The 24412-nt window shown below is 50.2% G+C and overlaps 1 protein-coding gene across 1 annotated transcript in view; it reads right to left on the reverse strand.

Moving 5' to 3' along the window:
• LOC122369590 (muscle calcium channel subunit alpha-1-like) overlaps positions 1 to 24412 on the reverse strand; it is a gene marked incomplete at its 3' end in the record, with an annotated part of 69729 nt that overhangs the window by 11258 nt on the left and 34059 nt on the right. The window contains exons 3-11 of the mRNA XM_043344439.1: positions 13451 to 13700; positions 10511 to 10616; positions 8217 to 8356; positions 7840 to 7946; positions 6086 to 6238; positions 4598 to 4788; positions 3759 to 3862; positions 2318 to 2481; positions 1399 to 1498 (exon numbers count right to left, since the gene is read on the reverse strand). Coding sequence (XP_043200374.1) covers positions 1399 to 1498; positions 2318 to 2481; positions 3759 to 3862; positions 4598 to 4788; positions 6086 to 6238; positions 7840 to 7946; positions 8217 to 8356; positions 10511 to 10616; positions 13451 to 13700 — 1315 coding nt within the window. The remainder of the gene's footprint in view (positions 1 to 1398; positions 1499 to 2317; positions 2482 to 3758; positions 3863 to 4597; positions 4789 to 6085; positions 6239 to 7839; positions 7947 to 8216; positions 8357 to 10510; positions 10617 to 13450; positions 13701 to 24412) is intronic.

A 24412-nucleotide genomic window follows, 5' to 3' on the forward strand; every position in this document is an offset into this window, starting at 1 on the left:
GTAGTTTTCAAATATGACTTCGGGCGTTAGCTGCCCTCTCGCAGACCACGGCTTGACAGAGAGATATGCGAATAATTCTTGGACTTACAGTTCTGGAGAGTGGCCACAAAGATGCAGAAGGAGATTACGAGCACTCCGATGTCAAATTTCACAGCCTGTACACGAAATTTCTCCATAAACGATACGAAAAACGGAGGAGCGCCTGGGGGTCGCCGGTATAGCGCGCGCGCCCAGCGCCAACTCCATATATATTGAATATTGAACACAATAACAGTCATGGTTATGTGACTACTTTTAAACAATAAAAAACTAATGAAGTTCACAAGTATGGTGTACCTGTTAATATTTACCTTCTTGGTTATTCTCTATCAACGTTTCTCTAGAAAAGACTGTCTATACCTACGTACAGGTCTCGCGGGCTTTAGCGGTAGGTTTTGCACCTATAAAATTTAGTGTACTTCGGGCTATATCTTCATCGTCTTAAGCTTTTTAGTGTTGAAGATGCGATCGACTTGTTGGTTCACAAGCCGGCCATGATCGTGTAAAATGGCTTCATCGTAGATCGATTAGTTTCTGAGAAAACATTGATAGCGACAGACAGAGTATTGGGCCTCAAATTTATCTGCATGGAAAATTCTCACAACCAAAATTTTCAACTTGGAGAGAAGCTGCTAAAGCTTTTACAAACGAACGCAGGTACATAGATGAGGTCACACAAGAGGATTTCACAAAACGGCACTTCATCATAAGGTAAAACTCATGACAAACAAATACAGACAAAATGTACCGATAGGAACACAACTTCATCGAGTAAAGATGGAGTTGTGAAGCTGGGGATAGCACGATAGCGTTAGAACCTCTCATTGCGGTAGAAGTTACACTCATACTCTGAGAAGGCTGAAGAAGCATTGTCACCATTGAAGTAAGGGACGCACATAATTCAAAGCGAGGTGGAAAAGAAGTAAACTGGTATCATAGCCTGCGTATCTCACCAGGAGAACAGATGAAGCGGATACCTGAGACGAACGCACCATGTGAGCTCAATACTATTCGTTAACTAATTAGCCAAGATTAGATCCAATGGTCAGACATATTTTTGTAGAAATGGCTGTCACTTTCAGCCACATAGCTGTCATAACTGAAATGCATGGTGTCATGCATTTGGCACTCTAACCCGACTGCAGTCTTACTGTTGGGACAGCGTACATATTTTTTTTTTCACACAGAACTTGTGATATAAGTGATAAGGAAACGCAACATTTACAAATAAAGTCTTTATAGACACTACAAGAAGTTACAAAAATTTAAGACTATGCTAGGATTGAATTTGGAAATTTAGGGCGATTTTGAATTTTGTAACATACGGCTCTAATGCGCTGACTTTCCTGACATACTGACTTTTCGAGCGCCTTCCTCTGCTGCTCCCAGCAGGAGACATGCGGCATGTCAGGTGCATCCGTGTCCTCTATTTGCTGGTGGTCTTCCTCCAGGGCATCATCTGGTGGCGAGACAAACACGGAAAAACGTCACACATGTCGTCTCAGCGTTAGGACCAGGGATACACGGGGGAAAAGTCATACGACAGCCTAAAAAGTCAAATTGCGGGCATAATACTAATTCATAGAGTGATTAGACCGTTCCCTTATGGTAACTTCATGAATGCAGTGCAATGCTGGTGCACCTTCAGAAAATTACATAGTCGCAATACCAGCGTAACGAACCAAAATTCTACTCCAACGAAAAACCCGTAAACCTCGCAGAACTCGAAGACCTCGCAGCGAGGAAAATCGAAAGTTGACTCAAAATAAGCTTTTGGAATGCGATGCAAAGTGGTTCGCAAGCTAAAACAATGCAGACTCGCTTGTTAGTTGTTACATGGTAGTGTGGGTCGCTCAGCTTAGATTGTATTATTTGATTTTGAAGAGACCCGAAAACCCAAATTCGCGACCCGCATGCGAGGTCCAGTGTGGGGCGGCCTTAACTGTTTTATACTCGTAAATGGTCAACGATTAATAACATCAAATAAAATCGATGATTTAGGCTGATTCGATTGACTAGTGTCGTTTTTATGTAGCGAAACGAATGAATGTGACCCGAGATGTTTTTAAGTTATACAAAATTACAAAAAAAGTTTTGCTCTGAATTCCGATTCTAAAGTGTCAGGAACAGACCTTTTCCGTCCCTTGCAATACTAAGCGCCGCTCACTTCTCCCTCATCCCTCAAACCCAGAAGCGTCGAAGCCCGTTTCTGCCGTTCTCTGTGATCTACTATTACGTTCCACACACTACTCCTGCGTCCGTTCCGGCGGTCACTCACGTAGCTTGGTCTCCTCGGCGTGTCCCTCGTTCTCGGGCTCCAGGTACTCTGCCTGTGTGATCCAGTCCAGGTACCCGCGCAGATCCTCCTCCAGCTGCTGCTTCTCACGCAGCTTCTGAAAGTCACCGCGAGCCTTCGCCTTCTCCCTCTCCTTTGAGAACTCTCTGAGGACGACACGGGCCGGCGGGTGTGGTGGGTCACAATATCAGTCTCAGTGGGGAAGGAGATGACGAAGGAAGAAATGCGGCTAGAAGAAATACGAAGTGAGGCATGATCGGGCAATGAAAAATATTTGTAAATGCGCCTCTCTGATTTGAAGTACGTCTCCTTTTCGTTGTTGCTACATGCCCAGCTTTTATTCGCAGAAACATGCTTTTAAAGTCGATACCGGACATTTGATTGGTTTTCATGTTTATCAATGTGAATAAATGACTCATATTAGCAATAACATGAACATGGATTAGAAAAATGATCCACTAGACGACCATGAACCACTCATTGTCGTATCCGAAGGTGGCTCTTTACTCATGCTATTGATATTTTCATACGTTATTTTAAGTTTAAAACATCTGACACTATTGCATTATCTTTAACTACGCTATATATGGTTTCGAGATTGTCCCAAGCATATCATGCGACTCGTATGCGACATTTTAAGATCATATGTAGCAATAAGGCAGAAGAAGCGCCTATACAATGACAAATACGTCTAATGAAGCCCAGCTTTTCAGTAAAAATTGGCAAGCTTGCGAAACACGTTACAAAAGCAGTTGACGCAGAACGAAAATATTCAGACAAGCCGTGAAGAAGCGTAAGAGGGCCAGATCTGCCTACAGACTGATTAATATGCAGGCACACGAAACACAACAGAGAGCCAAGAACTTCACAAGAAAAGCAGACCACATCAAGCACAGACGAGACAGCCGAGGACAACTTACCCGCTCAATACACCCAGAATAAGATTCATTACAAAGAATGCGCCCACGAGCATCATTGATATGAAATATATCCATGGATAGGATTTTCCCACGGAGTCTTGAATCTGGCACGAACAGAAAAAAGTGTCAAAGGCGCATTCAGCATCGCATTCAGGGTGAGGACAGCACTGGTGGCGCTCCTTTTTGCTGGCCAGTTGCACAGCACATGCACAAAAGTGTGCAATATGTTGCAGTGTCTGTGTGCTGAAATCAGAACCACCGGCCGTGAATACAGAAATGATCCCTCCTGTCCACATGCACAGGCTCGGTATGTGGATCAATGATCCACCGGTGACAGTCAGCCGGGCAACTTTGCTGGACGTTCAGTGCAGCCTGTGAACCACCCAGGACACCGCAGGACCCAAACAAATAACAGACACAGCAGTGCCAGTCGAGGTGCCGAGCAGACAGGCGGAATGCACAAAGGAAGCCTTTCCTCCCCCTCCGCAGAGCCCCTAACTTACCCACTGAGCACACCTAGCACGAGGTTGAGCACGAAAAAGGACCCCATTACGATGAGCGAAATGAAATAGATCCACGGCCACGAGTTTCCGAGCGCGTCGTTTATCTAGGGAGCAGCGGGGTTAGGTAGAGCGTTAGTCAGGGCCACACATGCGCACGCACACACCAACGGTCGATCGAGAGATGAGCTGTAAAACGCTGAACATGTGTCTTGTCATGTGACTGGAACTGCCAGGGGTGATCAACGTACACAATAAAGGGCCTGTCTCATAACCGTATGGTTGGTTAATATGTGTTGACACTACCACAGGGGCCCAATATAGACCTCATAAAATCAACGCGGCACACGTCGGCAGTGTTAAACGTTTAGTTTTGAGTGAGCATAAATGGACATTGGATATTACACATTTTGTGGTAACGGATCACGTAAGCTCTCCTGTGATAGGAAAATCGCACAAAAACCTTTTCCAGTAGTGCTCAAGGTGAATAGTTGGATATGTTTACTGGAATGCAACAAGGTTTACGACTACACATCAGACTTAGAAAAACAGCATTCTAACACGCACATTGCACATTCAGAACACTGTTTAGACATCGTTCTATTTAAAATGAAGCTTCTTACATCACATATTAGCTCTAATCGTTTTTTTCTCATAAACACGCTCTTTGGGATTAATGCACGCATTCAATATGATCCGGTCCAGTAACACCAAAGGTATTCAGATCGTATCGCATGTCCTTCCTTCAAAATCGTAGGTATGTATGCTTATGGTATTTTACTTTTCATCCTATCCACTCACACGAATAGTATAACCGTCCGGCTCTCACCGTGGTCACTCACATCGTAGAGGATGTCCGTCCAGCCCTCCATGGTAATGCACTGGAACACGGTCAGCATGGCCAGACCGAAGTTGTCGAAGTTGGTGATGCCAAAGTTGGGCCCCTCCCAGTGCGTGGTACAGTTGTACCCCTCCGGACATTGGTAGCCGGTACCGTTTCGACCACACGGCATCGGCTCATCCATCATACTACCTGTCAAAATCATACACACACGGGCACAGTGACCACGTTCAGGTGTAAGTCAGATGCATCAGAATAGGTACAGCTGATTAACACATCGCCCCGTTACCGCCGAGCTAAATAGATTGGATTGCTTTACGGACTACGGTTTGCTTTTGCAAGTTTGACATTTACCTAAAATAAGTGTCCGCAACACCATACTGTAGGTACTTTGAGAATGTATCATGATGTATATCGTTGACTACTGCTAACATCGTCTAAATTTGTTTTATATATTTCGACGACCATATTTATTGCAACAAGCCTTATGGCGCCGTTTCTCACTATTGCAAACTATTCCCCTGGATCCCCCCGGCCTAAGACATTTGCAACGGGGGGGGGGGGGGCATTGAGCGGGCCACGGCAATCGGCATGACGAAGCTGGGACCGCAGATTTAGCTAGGTATACTGCACCGCACGCCCAGGGTGCGTTGCGGCACAGTCTACCCTGACAGTCCAGCCCGAGCCGCAAGCTGTAGGGATTATTGAATGAGCCAGGCGCCAGTCATAATGTATTGCTAGTTGTTTGCGTAATATGGGTCATGACTTTGTTATAACTGTGACAATTTCATTTCTGCTCGATTGTTTTCCGTGTTTCAGATCGCAGCTTCATCTCATGCTCTAATATTACAGATTCCCAGCTAATTACACGCATGTCATGTTTTTGTTTTCCTTTCAAAGAAAGCTCGCATAATAATACCGATAAATCGCATACGCATTAGGCATGCAAAAAGCTCAAAACGTTCAAAAGATTACATAGATAGCATGGTTTGGACAGGCTATTTCAAACACTGAACCAATCCCAGTTGATAAACAATTTCCGTGAAAACAGTCACACTTTCACGCAGGTCCCTACCCGTATATGAAATACCAACAACATTGTATCCCAAAATGAAATGGAGTATCGACCTGCGTGGGGCGTCGCTGAGTAATTGCTATCGAACGTCTCGCCAGTCACTGCAGTGTGCCGCTGCCACTAGGAACACCGATTGGGTCGGGCACGGTGAGCAATGCAATCACATGAGCTGCTGGTCAGATTAACAGCTGCGCCCAATACATAAACAATGCTCCTTAGCCTGCAGCGATACAGCTGGGTATGCTATAAAAGAGGCTTAAGGATTAGGACTAAACGCTATAGGACAGGACGAATGTTTATTTAGTCCCTTGGGGTTATGTTTTAGTGAACTGATGTCTTACCTGGTAAAATAATTTACCAGCAGCCATTTTACTGGGTGCATCACTCATGCATCACTCCGGTATTTTGACGCACCTGATTCGAGGCTAAAACATGTCTGGTGCAGCTTTCCCTTGAAGAGCTCCAGACCAATAATGGCGTAAATGATGATGACGAATATCACAAGCAGCGCGATGTGAAGTAAAGGCACCATGGCGCGAAGAATGGAGTTGAGGACCACCTGCAAACCTGCAAACACAAACATGCCCTTAAGTTTATAGCCAGCAAGAGGACAGTTAAGTCACAGAAACGGCGATGTTGTATAAAAAAAGATACTTGCAAAGAAGTATAAACGAACAGCTGTATATCCTAGCAAGGTAAATATCGCAACTTATTACAATATTATATTTTTAAAATGCCGCAGATTCTCTCCCGGTAGCAGGTACAACGGACCATAGAGATCTTATATACATATATGTATGTATATCAGATCTTAATATGTGTATATAATTTTAATTATTATTTATTGATATTAATATGTATCTCTATGGAATTAATTAATATTATTATGAGCTCTATGGAACGGACGACTTTGATGACTTTGACTTAGAAGACTTTGATAAACGCCTGCACCGTTCGAACGTAGCCTAGTCGGTGAGCTCACCACCGAACTCCGCGACGGGAAAAAGTGGCACGCCGGCCCAGTGCCTTTGATGTTGCCGATCTATCTCACTTTAGATCTAACGGCGCAAATGACGGCATCCGGGACGAGCGAGAGCTGGGAGATTTCGACAGCGACCGGGCAGAGGAGGGAGGGTAAAAAACGACCTACAATACGGCTTTGACGAGCGTTCATCGTGAATGCATCGAGTTGTGGTTTTGTAACAATTTGGTGCGACCTCCAGTCTGCTTCGTTGTTTGTATAAGAAGAGTGTAACGTGTTATTCAGGCTACCAAATAACAACATAAACATCAATAAAATGAATTATAGCCGTTTATTGCGGACATAACGTCTTTACGACTTCAGGTCTGTTATGATTTCATCTCTGACTGTGGAAACTAGCGGAGGTAGATCCAAATCAGATGCTGTATGAAACTAGTCCTATGACGGAGCTAATCCAGTCCATGTGTGATCTAATATATCCCGAATACAAAACTTGGCGCACTGTTATTTTAAACTATTATCTTCTCCGTTGTCTACATGTTAACTAGCAGAAATAGACACATCGGATATCACAAAAAGTAAAAACGCCATCAACAGTTTCACTAGATTTATCGTTTTCCCCTGATGCGCTAGCGTTTTTGCTCCAAACACATTGGGGTCGATGGTCAGGAAAGGAATTCCAACCAAAGTTGGATGGCCGTGGGATGTGCTACTTCCCAAATGGTGCCAACCCGTCCGTCCACCACAGTGATGACCGTTCTTCTGCCTCTGCCAATGGCCAGATAAATCACCGGAGACCGTCATTCGTCATTGCAAAAAATGCAGGGGTTATTAGGTGCTACCTTTGGTGGCCCAATAAGTCATTAGAACAATCGTCTGCTGCTGATTGGCATGTGGTTAACCACGATGAGCTCTGATGTTTCTTTTTCATTGCACTACACGATGGCTGCTGTGACTTGTGCAATACGCGTAATTGATACTGATAGGCATTGTGTTAATGATATTCTGCCCGGCTTTGCCCTAGACCATGCGCTAGGCTAGCCAACAAGTGGATATTTAATCAGTGGACGCGTAAACGAACGACACAACCTCACACACATTTTGATCGAAAGGTAAATGGCTCTCACTGGTCTCTCGTCTGTCCATTCGAGGACTGTCTCTGTTGGCGGTTGTCGGCACCACTTACTGGGAACTCCGGACACAAGTCGAAGTGGCCGCAACACGCGAAACGCCCTGAGCGCCTTCACGTCGAACCCTTCCTTGATTAGTGACGACAGTGCGGTGCTGATTAAACTGAGGAACAGAGACGCGTTCAGACAGGTAACAGGGGCTGTCAGTCCGCGTTAGCATTCATAAATGGACAAGAGAGAAGTTGTGCCCAAACGGAATTGCATGCATGAACAATAACTAACATATAACGTTTATCAATTAGGTACCATGCATGCATAGGTAGGTATGCTTCTTTCATAATAGCTACATCCGGTTTAGCAGCGAAGTTCGTTTGAGATTAGGCTCAATAAAAGAGCATTATTTACCAGAATAACAAAGAAGTAACCAACTTACCCTATAACAACTATGCTAAAATCTAATAAGTTCCAGACGTTGCGTAGATACGCCGCTGGATGTAAAAGAAACCCATACGCGATGATCTTCATGATGCACTCGGCTGTGAAGATCACCAGGAAAATGTACTCGATGCTCTCCTGCCAACAGCGGGGCCATCGTCAGTGTCCCAGCGGCCCGGGGGTGCTGTAAAGCCACCGCGACCTGTGCCACAGCGACACAGTCAAAGGTCAGTGGAGCGGTGCGCGCTGCGGAGTCCGGGCGTGGTCCAGGGATCGACCTCTGGTCAGTGAGCACTGGCTGACGGCTGCTGTCCGCGCTCAAAGGGGCAGGGGTGACCGATTGGTGGACCGGGCAGGGAGGGCAGCCCCAATATCCGGGGTGGCAGCGGCCCACGGGCGTGGGTGGCCGCCGTATGACTGGTTTGGCTGCGGGCCAACCGGGCTACGGAGCAGCGATCTGCCCGCCGTCCGGCCAACAGCTGATCACAGCTGAACCCACCGGTCAGGAGGCCCTCAGGACAGCGCCGAGGGTCGAGAGCAGCCTCTAACGCTATCGGCAGCCGGCAGATCAGCCAGTTGAATGTCTGTGGCGATAGACACCAGCACATATGACCCGGGGATGAAGCTATGTATCTCGGGAATGTTATCAAGTTTCACAATGTATTGAAAAAGACACTGGAGACATTGGTACATTGGCCAAACTTCATTCTTTTCGTTTCAATAGAACTACGGTCTAAAAGCATGATCACACACTCGGTAATGCATGACCTTGCCGGTCGCCATGGTTCCTGAACGAAACATGGCGTAAGGTCTAGAGAACTGTGCCGGGGTTCGACGAGCTCCTGAATCTCGCGTTCCGCTATTGGATATTGCCAGTGGAGTCGTTACCAGCAAGTTATAGGCGAGCAACGGAGGCTAGCCGGCACACAAACTTCTAACAGGCCGCGGCCAGGAAGCGAAGTTTGAGGCAGAGGAGGAGAGGGTAGCGGGAGAGAGAGGAAGATAACAAGAGAGCGTAAGATCAAAGGGAAAATAGGCATGTTCAAATTGGAGCGAGAGAAGAGGAGGAGAGAAGGAGAGAGAGAGAGAGAGAGAGAGAGAGAGAGAGAGAGAGAGAGAGAGAGAGAGAGAGGGAGGAAGAGGGCTGGAAGAAACGACACATTGCGGGCGCTGGATAAATACCCACCGAGTTTGCGTTCATCGTTCGGCTTAAAGCTAACTATCGGTACGGATAGTATAACAAGGTCATTTGACTCTTACCGAGTCCCGTAGTTCACGCCATTTGAGTTCCTGGTAGTTCAAGCATCAGTTCTAATTTAATGGACTGGACGGCTGACTGTACGGCCGGCAAAATTTCCATCAGAGATACCAAAGACGGCAGCGCTATCCATGCCGGGCTACTATTTCAGGCCACAATGCACGAAGGACAATTTTTCACTTTCAGCCAACAATTGTCGATATGTATGGGTTTTGGAATGAATACCAATTCACGTCTTGCCGCAAACAGACAGTTATGTCGTTGCCATTGATGCAGGTTTGCATCTAAATAACACAGAATATATACTGCAGGCAATGGATGCCGGGCTAGTATTCACACTCGTAAAACGTTTAAGTGTCTTTTATGAGGATGGGTAAAAATAACAAATATAAGCGACTAGACCATGGGTTCTAATGGCCCAACTCCGCCTCTAGACAGCTCAATCGACAAGGTATAGGTATCTGCGGAATGGACGGCACTATACACATGCGACCCGTCCCCTCTCCCCCGCTTACACGAAGACAAACATACCAGCGTACGGACCATGTGCAAACTTCCGCATTCACCGATTCCCCACCTAACATGGCCGCCTTATTTGACACGGGGGACCTCCGACCGTCTGCAAGGGCCGACTGACACGCACGGGCATCGTAAAGACGGTGCTAAACGGCGCGAGACGGCCAGGAGGGAGGGGCGGAGTAGACACGCGTCATTAGGGTGGCCCGGCCGACCCCAGCGGCCGGTCCGGCGCTTCATGACCACGCTATTCCAGCGACTCCTTGACGGGTTTTCCGAACTAATGGAGGCCGATATGCCTATTATATAGTTACGCACGCACACACACATGCAGCTGGCGCTGGGCAAATAAAACGGTGGTAGTGGTGACATATGTGAGCTACTGAGCCTGGGGAGGAAGGGAATGTTCACGGCTGAACAACATCAAGTGGAGGCGTTGGCGTCGCTAGAGTGGTTGTCAACTCACGAAGGTAATAATAAGTTGGTGTCTTCGATTTCGTTGATGACGTTGTACTTACCAGTATCGAGTTTGTGTCGTTGGAGTCGCCGTTGGGATACGGCGTGTAGACCGCCAACGCAGCGCAGTTGGCGAATATTGTCAGCAGAATCAAGTGCTCGAACGGCGTATGACAGAACAGTCAAGGAAACGATGCATAAACATAATGCTATTATACATACACCATTGCCGCATTGTTTAGACACGGATACGCAAAAGCAACAAAAGCGAGATACGATTATGCACCGTATGCCTGCCGTGTAGAAATGTATAAATCGATAACTATAATCATGTGCTAAATTATTTGGCCAAAGTGGCTGGCGGCTAGACACGCAAAAAGATCTCTGACATGCCGTTCCTTAGTTATGGAAGCCGTGTTTTGTTTCACGCCATAGTCACCACCATGTTTTCAGGGAAATGAGACAATGAATCATTGTTAGGGAATTGTATGTCAAAATACAAAGGGCCAAGGCGTTTGGAGGCGGTAATTTCTGCTCAGCCGTCTATGCGGTTCGCCGCGGGCGGCTGTAAGCACCAGTGTTACGAGGTTTGAGTCAGCGTTAGCCACCATACTTAATTCCATGCCAACCGGCTGTAACTTGCCGCTGAATTGGACAGCCGCGCCCATGGCGCAGTGTAACACTTCCACGTCACTGCCACGTGATTGAGGGAGGCGAGGTGCAAAACTTGCACTTTCGTTCCCCCGATAAATCAACTTTTCAAACCTCATAACATTGAAGACTTTGGTGTCGACCGGCCATCAGCATACCTACCACTCAGTCCCGACATCCCACTGAGGTGGTCAGTCACTTATCTCCTCCTCCTCCTCTGTCCCTTTACGATCAGCAGAGCACCCCTGATGGACCGTGCTGCTGCTCCTCCCCTCGCCATGTACTCGGAGCTCCGCCGGAGCGGCGCGGGGGCGCCCGGCCGACCGATCGCTCCTGGGCCGTCACGCCGGGCCCATCTGCGCGCCCATGTAGCTCCGCTCAGTGGCCTCTCCGGTCGGGCCGGCCGGCCTCTTCCAGAGCCGACCGCCGACCGCCGCTAATGACACGGAAGTCAGCCGAGCACGACCGGCGAGCCGACGGCGGCAGGGGAGGAGGGGAGGGGGCAAGGCCGAGTCGGCAGCGGCGCGGCGGTGAAGTGAGCTTCCCGTGCCTGGCCGCCGCTCAATAGAGCCGGCGACGCGGTGCGAGCCAGCGCCGCCTGCTGCCGGCCTGATGAGCGCGGCCGGGACCTGGACAGGTTTCCCCTGAGACATCGCGCCGTGCGCGGCCGCTGGATCGAACCCCTCCCCCCGGAGAGGCTCCCCGGAATCACCGCTGGCAGCTCGGCCGAGCGCGGCGCACAGACAGGTGTCGCTAATCCAGAGGATCAGCTGCCGGCACGGTACTTCCGATCAGACGCGCCGTTTCCGTTGGCGCTTTTTGCTAAGGGAATGGTGCTGCTATAGGTCCGAGGGAATAAATATGAAAAGGTGCCGCTTCACTTCAGCTCTATCACTTCCATTAGTCATTTCCTGCTAGTTGTTGGTATTCAGCGGAAGTCAGGTTGGATGCATTAGAAATGATTTCAACTCGGTTCAACACCTTCAAGAAAACAGCAGAAAACGGCATCTCTAATTCAGCCTTCAACATAACACTGCGGGCTCATTGCATTGTACTGCCAGCTGGGTGGACTGATCGGAGCGAGCTTGGACTGCGGCGGTATCGGACGAATATTGGCATTACATATATGGACTGACGAGCCCGCCGATGCCGCCTGACGGTGCCGCCTCCTGGATCGAGCTGCATCCTGCGTCTCTGGCGGCATTTCGCCTACCGTTCCGGCGGTCGGCTGCACTGTGGGCCGTTTGCAGAAATACCCGAACGGTGCCAAGAATGCGACCGGCGGCGGCATTGGCGCCAGGCAATGAGCGCTTCTGGCCGCGCCAGAGCGGCCGCTCCGCCAGCTGGTCACTGGCGACTCCGGCTACCGACTCCGATTCTGACTACGATCCCAACTCCGATTCGGATTCCCACTCAGGTACTAATAGCAATCATCCACTCTGTTTCACATGTCGACCCTGCTGTGATCAACTCTTCAACTAGGGCTTTGATGCAGAGCCCCGGCACAGCTCTGCTTGCAATTTCCCTCCAACTGTCTCTGACTCTCTCACAGACTCTTTCTTGGAGCTTGAGCTCCAGTCAAGTCTAGTGACGTTACATCGAACCGTGGTTGCCGCTGTCTGGAGTCACTAGCGTTTTGCGATGCGCCCCACCTTGTGTAATAAATGAGCACACGCGTGCTGTATTGATCAGTGGACAGGCTGCCTGTCATACAGCCCATGTGCATGGCTATGTGTCCGTGCATTAAGGGCACGCGCCACAATGACCTCACGTCAGCGCTGTGTCCATTTTGCATGACATCATACACCTGACCGCGGCTGACCTACAGACAGTTTCCAGAAGGCACAAAGGGTAGACCACCGAGCAGCGCCCTGGAAGAAGTCTGTAGCTGCCCTAATTCAGATGAATGGGTCAGGAGCGCTGGCGATGAGCAGGAACTGGGTTAACAGAGTCGAATAAATTTCATTTTAGCTTTTAAAAACCGACCGGGTCAGGGGAAAATTCAATAACGGAGTTCCCGGAGCATTTTTGCCACTTGCCTAAATCCGTAACTTAAGAAGGTCCAGAAGCTAACGCGATAAGCCAAAACTTTTCACCGAAAATACTATCATGCACTTACACCATGATTCAGGTCAATAAAAGGAGTCAAAGGCCAAGATGAGTCTTGGCCGACATACCGATTTCAAGACTTGACAATGCAAAGTTAAGTCTTGAGGCAAAGTTCATGAAAGGTCACGAACGGTAGAAACTGTATGCATTGAATACCTACCTACCATCCAGTTAATTATTAACTCAGTGTCGATTTTGCCATTAGCGATTTTGAGTCTCCATCACGCCGTAATAAAGGATATTTCCACTCGACGACCCGGATGCAGACTTGCCGCAGCGGGTTGCTGAGTGTGAGGCAGCAGAGCGCGCGCGCCGGCCGGTCCGGCTGCGGCTTCACGGCGCGGCGCGTCGGCCGCCGCGGCGCCTCCGACGCCGGCCGACCGTTGGGCTGCATGGTGCGGGCGCGCGCCGCCGCCGACGCCGACGGCACGCCGGTGGTCACCGACGCTACCGATGGGCCGCCGCCGACCGTCGGCGAGCCGCCGCCGCCATCTGAAATCAGACAGACACTCCGTCAGCGCACTGCGGACGGCGGACATCACGGGCCAAACTGCAAATAAGTTTCCTGGATGCACACCGCAAAATGCAAATTGGGAGGATCGTGGCGAGCCGTATGCCGCTCCACTGTGTACTGTTCTGCCTCTCCGTGATCAGCATGAGGATCAGCGTCTGAGCAATGGCGCCGAGACTTTTGGCATAAATTTGGTTACATAGCAGCCAGCACAAGTCTTATGAGCGCAATGTAATAGAATATTATCATCATTTCTCCTCCAGGTAGATACAGGACGGAAATTGACAGTTGACTATTATTGGAACTGGAACAACTACCAAAAACTGCCTGTAGGTTTATTTTCTCAGCTTTTGTAGAACAGCTAAACATCTCCCATCCCATCGGTCACTTAGTGAAGCATAAGTGAGCCGATCAGCACTGACAGCGATGACGTCACAGATTCTGTGCTGACGTCACTGCCCGGTGGAAGCAGCGGGTAGCGCCGTTGATGTCTGGTGCCGGGTATCTGGTCCGAATTAAAGCGGACTACTGCACAGACCAACAAAACCACTTCCTCATGAGCGTAACGCACTGTCGCACTGCGTTCGATCCTCACTAAACTAGCGCACAAGTTCACTATGAGGTATACTGTGCTGTGATGGCACGTCTCAGTGACGGCTGACGTCACTCGGTCACGGCACGTCACCCGGATGACGTGAGCCGCCGTGACGTGAGGAGGAGCCAGCGACAGATGGCCGGCCTCTGATGACAGAGGAGAGGCGAGGCCGCGCCGATGACGACCCTGTCAGTGCGACAGAGACGAGGGGCGGGGCGATGACCCTGGTAGTATGACGCGACGACTTTGTATCGGCCGGTATCTGTTAGCTTGCAATGGTAGGAGAAATTCAAACTCCGCCGTCCACGTCTTCTAATTTCATAGGCGTAGGAACAGGGGGGGCCAGGTGGGCAAGTGCCCACCCACTTTTCGAGGTGGGGGGGCCAACCATGTGTTTTGGCCCACCCACTTTTTACTCGAGGCCCCTCGTCTCGATTTGAGAGGACGTCGTCACGTTCCAGAATAAACAAACTCGGTAAAAATAAGTTCCCCACGAATCCCCACGCACGGACTCCAAGGGGCCGTGATGGATCCAAGGAGGCCCTCTGTTCATACTTGTCAGTCGAAGCCCCTGAGACTGATGGTCTGAGAGGCCCTAGTGGATCTGAGGAGGCCCCAATATCCACACTGGTCTGGGGAGGCCCCTGACACTGGCGGTCTGGGAGGCCCCTCTATCCACACTAGTCAGAGGTCTGAGACTGGTGGTCTGGGAGGCCCCTCCATCCACACTAGTCAGAATAGGCCCCTGACACTGGCGGTCTAGCCGAGGCCCCCTACCCTCACTAGTCAGAGGAGGCCCCTCTATCCTCAATAGTCAGAAGAGGCCCCTGAGACTGATGGTCTGGGAGGCCTATCCATCTACACTGTAGTCAGAGGAGGCCCCTGAGACTGATGACCTGAGAGGCCCTTATAATCACACCAGGCAGAAGAGGCCCATGCGACTGATGGACTGAGAGGCCCTTCTATTCATACTGGCCACAGGAGACCCCCAAAACTTTCGGTCTGGGAGGTCCCTCAATCCGGCACCAGTCAGAAGAGTCCCCTGAGACTGATGGCCTGGGAAGCCCTTATATTCACACTAGGCAGAGGAGGCCCCTGAGACTGATGGTATGAGAGGCCCTCATATTTACACCAGTCAGAAGAGGCCCCCGAGGCTGATGGCTGTGAGGCCCTTTTATTTATACTGTCCACAGGAGCCCCCTGAGATTAATGGTCTGAGAGGCTCTTCTATTTATACTAACCAGAAGAGGCCCCTAGGATTGATGATCTAACAGGCTCTTCTATTTATACTAGCTAGAGGAGGCCCATGATACTGATTGTCTGAGAGGCCCTTCTATTCAAACTAGGCAGATGAGGCCCCTGAGAATGATAGTCCGAAGAGCCATGCGGCGGCAACTGGCCGTGGCCATATTTCGGCTCGGTAGGGCCCCACAGAGGTCATGAGAGCACCTCAAGGGCTCCTAAGTAGACACGCTTATCCCCATAAGGGTGCCACGCCGGCTTCTGAAGGCTCCTTGTAGGCATCTAAGGGCCCTTTCCGGCCTCTAACGGCTCCACCCGCCTGTGATGGCTCCACACCAGTGTTTATGAGCGCCACACATCGGCGCCTTTGAGGGTCATACTAGTGTCTCTTAGGGCCCTATATCGGTGCCTGTGTGGGCCACCACACCTGTGCATCTCAAGCCTCAAGGCTCTATAGGTATGTACATCTGAAGGACCCACACCGACACCTCTGAGGGCCCCACACCAGTATCTCGGAGCTCTGAAGGCCCCACACCGGTGGCTCTGAGGACTCACCGGCTCCTGAGAGTACCATGTTGATGTCTAACGGCTCCACAAGGCCACTGAAGGCACCACACAAGCTCTCACTGAGCTCTAATGTCCGTGTACCGGCCTCTGAGGGATTTAAGCCAGCGCATTCATAGTTCCACACCAGCAATTGTAAGGGCTTCACACTGAAGTATCTGAGGGTTCCACACCGGTGTCTCTAAGGGCCAAAATACCGGCATCTCTGAGGGCCCCATAGCGGCGCCTCCGAGGGTCCACATCTGGCGGGCACCCATCAGCGACTGAAGGTCCGACACTGTCGACTCCGAGAGCCCCATCTGCGTCTGGGAGCAACATGCCGTCTCTAAGAACCACAGCGGCTCCTCCGTCGAAAGATGGGCGTCTGCATGCCAAAGGGGAGCGATTCTGAGACAGTAGGACACCTACGTGCAATAGAGGGGCGCCTATGAAGCCCCTAGGGGCGCCTCAATGCGAAAGAGGGGTGCCTCTGAGGCCTACATATATGGGCGTCCACATGCAATAGAGGTCTGCAGACTGCAATTGATCAATGCCATGGGGGTGTATTCATAAGAAACAGGGGCGCCGGCATGGCAAAGAGAGGCGCCTTCAAGTGTCCATAAAAGAGAGACGCCTATGATAAGCGCACATTGTATGCGACAACGGGGCGACTGTGGGACATATAATAGGGATGTCTCTGATGACTATACATAGGGCGCTTATTGCCAAAGAGGGCGCCTATGAAGCTGATGGGGGCACCTGGGAAACGAGGAAGACATTTGTGTAAGGGTTTTCAGGGGTCATGCGCCGTTTGCGGCAAATAGATTCTAAAAAAATCGGAGGGGGAATAAATTTTAAAAATGGTGCGGACTTTCCGCGCTGTTCGCTTAAGCGGTTACGCCCCTGGGTACATCTGCCCGATCTCAGAAGCTAGATTTGGAGGTCATACTTGAAAGCAGCCAGCAGGACGAGGCAAAAGTTGAAGGCCCCTGAAAATAGGAGGCCCCCTGGAAAAGGAGGCCCCTTGACAGGGTGGCCCACCCACTTTTCGTGACGTTCCTACGCCCGTGTCTAATTTGCATCATTATCAGTCGGACTGTCGGCTCTGCTAGCCCAACTGTTTATCTCTGTTCCAATCTAGATGACTGGAAGTTATGCAGCTAATGTGTTTTCATGACATCGTCTCTTCTCCTCTCGCCCTTCTGTAGTTTGTCGCGAGAGAGGAGCATTCTCTGCAGCAAAATCGAGATCCGTCATCAAACCTCATTACTCTTTGCTAGTGACACTTCGCTGAAGCCAAGCATATCAATAACGACTACGGAAGCTCAAAACTGTCAACTCGTCGAGATCGCCTCAAATGACTGCCTGTTTCACCATGATGTCATTAAATCGGGAACTAGAAATCCGAGTGTTAAATTATATCTTATTCGTTAAACACATTTCAGAGCCCTTTATTGTGCGAAGATCACAAACATCTTAATAATGAACGCTTTCTTGTATGAATTGAGAAGAGTGCATTGCCGCATGCAGATTGCCAGATCATTCAGTCTACTACAGTTGGCTGCTTGTTTAACGCTGGCTGGTAGACGGTGGAGACAGTTTGGGCCAGTGACGTCATATAGCAGCAGACCGGAATCATGCCAATCTTTCCGCTAATTATCCTGTGTTATTACGGTCGGCCGTAAAATTAAGTAGGTCGCCCTGAGAGACATCTTGGCATCAGACCATGGGACAACCAGTATGCGCTGCGTTATGTTCATGCTCTCGCAAACTTCGAATTCAGATGCTGATTTCTTATGCACCAGGGCCCTGTTCATGAAGTCTGCGGCCGCTGCGGCTGGCCACAGGTTCTAAGCCCCGCCCATTTTTGAAACGTCATCACTCACTCGGCCGCAGCAGCGTTCCATGAACAGCGTCTGCTGCCGAAATAGTTTCCGACAATTGTTTACAACTGAAGCACACCGCTAGATAATTTGTTTACAAAATCGTCTCCATGACAACACGGCTTGCGCCTATTTGACTTCATTGCGCCAAGTTCAATGCAATTAGTTTTCTTGCGGCTCGGCGGTCGCTGGATTGCGGCCGCAGAGATCGCAGCGGCCGCAGCAAGGTGACGTCATACATTCGTCATACTACATGAGCCCCGCCCCTTTTCGTGACGCAACAACCCGGCTGACCGCAGCGACCGCAGCGGCCGCAGCGACCGCCGGGGTTCATGAACAGGGCCCTGAACGCCTTTTGGGCGAAGAACGAGCGAGCGAGATAGTGAGCCCTGCACGTGCGGAAGGGCGAGAGGGTACCTCCAACGGCTTGCGCAAAGCACCCTTCTAACCGGTCGCTAGCGGTGTGCCAAATTTGAACGCAATCGGCCCAGCCGTTCCTGAGATCTGGAAGCGGCATTCTGCACGTGCGCACGTGCAAGCGGGGTCCAAACTGACTTTTGCACGGCACCCTACTAACTGGTCCCCAACCGTGTACCAAATTTGAGCGCAATCGGCCCAGCCGTTCTCGAGATCTGGAAACGCCCCCTGCACGTGCGCACGTGCAGTAGCACCCTAACCGCAACACATGGGAATACATTGCCTGGTGGGTGCCTACTTGTATGCCAAGTTAAGCGAAATCGCCCCAGTAATTACCGAGTTACTGAAATGGGAACAAATTTGGCACCTCTTATTGTTGTATTTTGCACGTGCACTGGGGGTGACCCACATGCATCGAGAGTATCCTATTTTGGGTAGAAGAGATGCTGCTACCCTACAAAAATTACCGCAAGTCAATCGCCCAAGCGGCTGCTGAGATATGAGCCTCTCAAAATCACTACTTTTGCAAAACAGCTTGAACACCCTTGACTTTTCACGTGGCACGTGCCACGACGGTCACTGAGATGTATCAAAAGTAGTCAATTACGGGGTAGAAGGGATGGGGCTACCCAACAAAAAAGACCGCAGGCCAATCGGTCCAGCGGTTGCTGAGATATAAGCCTCTCAAAAGCGTTACAGGCCGGGCCGGGCCGGGCCGGGCCGGGCCGATCATACTGAGATTTTTCCGTTATATTGAAAAGACTCACTTCGCTCGCTGCGCTCGCTCGCTCGTTTAACGCTTGATTACATTCATGCACAATGCACACAATGCATTCTACTTGCGTCACGATAATCATACGGTTTCATACGCTCACATTCATTTTTTCGTGAGATATCTGAAGTTGTATTTCCCTAAATTTTATGTACCAAGTTACATTTAACCTCATCTCCCCAGCCCTCCACCTTTTAAACGTTTGACCGCGGTCGCGCACTGGCGCACCGGCCTGCCAGCGGCGGCGGCAGCGGCACTCGCGCTCCTGTTTATTGCATTACAGCAGCGCACTCGCGTGGCGGCCTGCCGGCCAGCGGCGCATTTGAGGCGGCCTTTCGAGCGGCCATTAGCGAATAACGACGACACGTGGGCAGGCAACTGGTAAGCGGCACGCTCCGCACCGACCGCACTGCACACCGGCGGCCACTGCGCACCGCCCGGCGGGAGGGTGGGTGGCAGTGGCACACCGGCAGATCGGCACTTCGTCTTTACTCGGGAAGGAGAGAGCACAGATCATGTATAGGCGCACGCAAGTGTGCTTGGTGCGTGCTTCTGTGCCGTCATGAGGAGGTTAACTAAAGGGGAATCGGCATATATATGTTTGAGTGGTCTTTGACAGCAACGTTTACATGTCAGCGAGAATTGATGGTCAGGTGCAAAGTGCAAAGTGCAAAGTAAAGAATGCTTTGTGTATGACTAAATGTAACGAACGAGGCAATCAACCACCTTTGCTGGAACAACAGAACTGCATTCCAAAAATATATCAAAATAACGTAAATAGTTCTTAACCTCGTGAACTCTGTTGGTGGACAGGCGTTCCACCGGTAACCAAGGAGAAACCACGACTTAAAGGTCAGGAGGTTAATTACCTCATAGGGTCGGACGCCGTCCTGCATGGACAGACTGTCACGGGTCTTACCCCATGACAGATCAGTAAAAACTTAGGAAAATAGGAAAATCGAGACTTATAAGGCTGATTAACCCTCGCCCTGGCAGGGCATTTTTCATAACACGGCCTGGCAGGGGGGGGGGTTGATGCGACCCCCCCCCTCGCGATTGGCTCCTATGGCACCTAGAAACACCAAATTTGGTAGGTAGGTGGGCCCCCCGGAGTTCTCGCCCCTGTGCAAATTTGGTTGCTCTAGGTCAATATTTAGGGGGGGTTTTGGGGGTATAAATGTAAAAATTTCGCTAAAAACAGGTCAAAAGTTTTTCGCCTCTAACTTTTGATCTAATTAAGATAGAGCAAAAAGAAAAGCACCAGTGAACTCAGCACGTCAAGGCGCGTCGAATGATATACTTTTTATCTTGCTCAAGTGTGCTTAAAATTTTTCTTAAATTTTAAGTAAACTTAAATTAATAAATTAAGTTCAAATTAACCAAATTGCATCATATCGCATATCATTTGATTCGGCTGATCACGAGGAACACAATGATACCATTTTTTAAGCTCTAGCGTCATTATGTGCCAAGTTATTGGCAAAAACGTCATTTGACCTCAGTTGACCTCATTTGACCTGACCCATGGATAAGTACACCAAACAAAGAAGCACCAAGTGTCCTGCTGTTAAGTACCGTGGTTTCAAAGCACAAAAGTGATAAAATGAAGCGGATATCTCCAGTATTTTCCGAATTTAGTATTTTCCCATAGGCTTAACATTACGACGTAATGACCTCTAACTGACCTCAGGTCAGTGACCTAAAAAAACCGGACTATATGTTATACAACTCGGTGAACTTAGCACATCCTGAAAGTTTGAAGGAAATCAGTCGAAAACTGTGAGTTGGACAGGTGCATAAAGAAAATTGAAATTTGACCATGACCTTGTACCGGTTTTTCTGACCTGGTGACCTGACCCAAGGTCACCCGGACCTGAAATTTTCAGGTCATATGTAAAAAGGCTGCCCCATAGGCTGTGCCAAATTTGGCGGCGGCCGCCGCCGTTTTTACGCTATCTTCGAAAAACCTTAGGGGGGGGGGTCGCATCGACCCCCCCCCCCCCCTGCCAGGGCGAGGGTTAATCGGCCGCTGCCTAGGCCACCTCTGGCCCGCCGCTGACAGTGGAGTGCGATTTCACTGCGGTGACGTCAAGATGACCCCGTGTCTAGACGGAATTGACAACCGGATGAAGTCGGAATATTCCTCGATTGGTGCGGGACTGACACCAAGCTGACTTGTTAGATAAGGCTACGAAGATGACCGATGTCAGTATGATTTACCGAAGCCCTTTGATTTGATCGTCGGAAATGTTGACCATGCGCTGTAAAACTGACAGTGACCGGAAACAAGATCTCTGCGACACCAATCTCCAGACACCAGAAAAACTATGACTGTTCTGACTGGTGTCAATACTGGTGGTTATGACTGGTGTCAGTATGTCACTGGCTGGTGTCATTGGCTGGTGAGGCTGATGTGGCTGGTGTCAGTATCTGGGTCTGGTGCCAGTGACTCGTGTCTGTGACTGGGGCGGACTGTTGGGCTGTTGGTGTCTGGTGTCACTGGTGTGACTGGTGTTACTGATTAGTGTCTGACTGGTGTCAGACTGTCTGTTGTCACTGACTGGTGTCAGTGTCTGGTGCCCCTGGTTTGGTGTATGGCTGGTGTCCGACTGTCGATGCCAACTGAAGTGTGCCCGGGCCCACTGTCTGGTGTCCTGTCTGGCATCAGACTGTTGGTGTCTGTGTCACTATCTGGTGTCTGTGACTGGTGTCAGGCTGTCTGGTATCACTGTCTGGTGTCTGTGACTGGTGTCAGGCTGTCTGGTGTCACTGTCTGGTGTCACTGTCTGGCATCAGACTGTTGGTGTCTGTCTCACTGTCTGGTGTCACTGTCTGGTGTCTGTGACTGGCGTCAGACTGTTGGTGTCTGTCTCACTGTCTGGTGTCACTGTCTGGTGTCTGTGACTGGCGTCAGACTGTTGGTGTCTGTCTCACTGTCTGGTGTCACTGTCTGGTGTCTGTGACTGGCGTCAGACTGTTGGTGTCTGTCTCACTGTCTGGTGTCACTGTCTGGTGTCTGTGACTGGCGTCAGACTGTTGATGTCTGTCTCACTGTCTGGTGTCACTGTCTGGCGGCTGCACGATGCCCCACAATCAGCGCAGCGGTAATGGCCCGGCCGTGTCTCGGCCTGCCGCCAGTCAGGTTCACTGTCTGCCCTCTGCCCCCGATCGGCACCAGGCTAATGCGCCGAGATGGTCGCACACACTGCGGCAGATCCGGCGCGGCGGCGGCCATTGCGACGGATCCGGGCGTCGAGCGACAAATCGGCTGTGACGCGCTGAGTGGCGGAACAGACGCGCCCGGCGACCGATACCGGCAGAGAGCCCCTGCGACCGGTCCCGGAGGAGAGGAGGGACCGAGGACACAAGGCTGAGGATATGGGGCCAGACCGATCGTGGGCAAGGCCCAGAGGAGAGAAGGGACAGGGTAACCAAGGCTGAGGATATGGGGCCAGACCGAACACGGCCCATAGGGAGAGGCATGGACGGTGCTCTCCGAGGATATGGAGAATCAGACCAATTGAGCGACGGAATGACACTGCAGTCGCCCTGCAGGAGATGAAAATCGTTCCTCGAAAATCGAGATGAAGCGCTTATGATATGGGGAAGCAGGTGAAGTGAAATGTGACTGCTATTTCCTCGGTAGACGGTGTGGTAGAATGAACGGCTTTAAACGTTCATTTGGCGGCTTTCCCCAGAGAAATGTCGTGGATTTTCGCACCGGACACCGCTTGGAATTACTCCGACAGTATAATGTATTCTGAGAGTGGAACAGTGCTGACGATGCTTCCGGTCGCAGAAATCACCGGAATTTCGGCGTCTTGGCCACTATGGGGCCTCCACAATGAGACAATGGGTCTTCGGCGGACGCTGTCAGAGCAGGCTTCGGAAACGAAAACGGCGATTCAGAATATTGGGCATTGAAAGCTGAATGTGAAGCTGAAAAGACCATTACTAAATACATAGGCATAAAACTTCTCTGATATAGTAAAAAGGGTTCTATTGACATTCTGGTAGAGACCTATGGTTGAAATATCTATTATGCATTAAATTGATTATTTTGATAATTCTCCTTATGTCGAGGTTAAAAAGGCATCCAGCCAATTGAAAATATGACTTCTGTATCAGCTTTCATTTAAAGTTAGGTATAATTAACCTCACCTAAAGCTGAAAACACCGGGAAAATATGGAAGCAGGGTGTTCACTGTGTGCACAGGAAATCGGAGAGACACACAGCGATCAAGAGCTCGAAGAAAACTGAGCTTAGGCTAACTACCATCGGCGCCAACCCTCGGTGGCCCGTGCCAGAACGGTTAGCCTACGACACCATTCAGATCATCACTATCTTAGCGAGCAGATCACTGCTATCTAAGCGATGATATGTCCGACATCTGCGTTATCACCGAGACCCAGGGCTATGACGGGCTGACTCTCACCCCGTCGCCTGTTTTGCTCGCTGAGATAACCGTCGACAACCACACGCAGAAATGCGCTAACTAGCCGGCGCCCGTCGTGTCTGCCGACAGCCGGCCGGGCGGTCCCGCGGGGGTCGACCCGTCGCCTGTCTGCCGACGGAAGGGCGGGGCGGGTGGCGGCCAGCCCCTTGGCATGATGCCAGTCCCACCCTCCGTCTCGAGAACTGGCCAGCCACTGGACTGGGCGTCGAACACCCCGGCAACTCATGACAGCCAGTGTGAGGAACGCCATGAAACGTGGCCGCCGGCGCGCCTTATGACAGCCGGGCTGGCCGCTGCTGGGCTGAATACGAGCGGGGACAGGTCGTGTCAGGGGCTGGGACAGGTGATGATATCGCGACCCAGACCCTGTGACCGGACAGGAGGTACGGCCAGACCAGTTCACGGAACACTCCAATTAACGCGCGACGGCTACGGTGAAAAATGGCCTGTATGATAAATGGACATTTACTGTAGAATTTAACCGGAGTTGGTGCTTTCAGGAAGGCTGCTTTTGTCAGTATTCTCAGTAATATCCATTGCCCCGCAACCACATAAATTGATTATCAAGTATGTCCCTCGAGAAGGAGCTCATACCCTTTACATCCAGACGGCCCTTATTTTGGACCCAGAACCCGGCTCACCGTTTCGAATTTTTGCTGCCAGTGTCATAGCAATCCCATGTTTTGGATTTTCAAAATACATAGCGTGATACATTGTAAAAAATTGTTTACTAATTTTCTAGTTATCCAGCCACTTTGTTAGTGAAAAATTGCCGGATAACTAA

Source organism: Amphibalanus amphitrite, unplaced genomic scaffold, assembly GCF_019059575.1.
Source record: "Amphibalanus amphitrite isolate SeventyFive unplaced genomic scaffold, NRLGWU_Aamphi_draft 001053F_arrow, whole genome shotgun sequence".
NCBI lineage: Eukaryota > Metazoa > Arthropoda > Thecostraca > Balanomorpha > Balanidae > Amphibalanus > Amphibalanus amphitrite.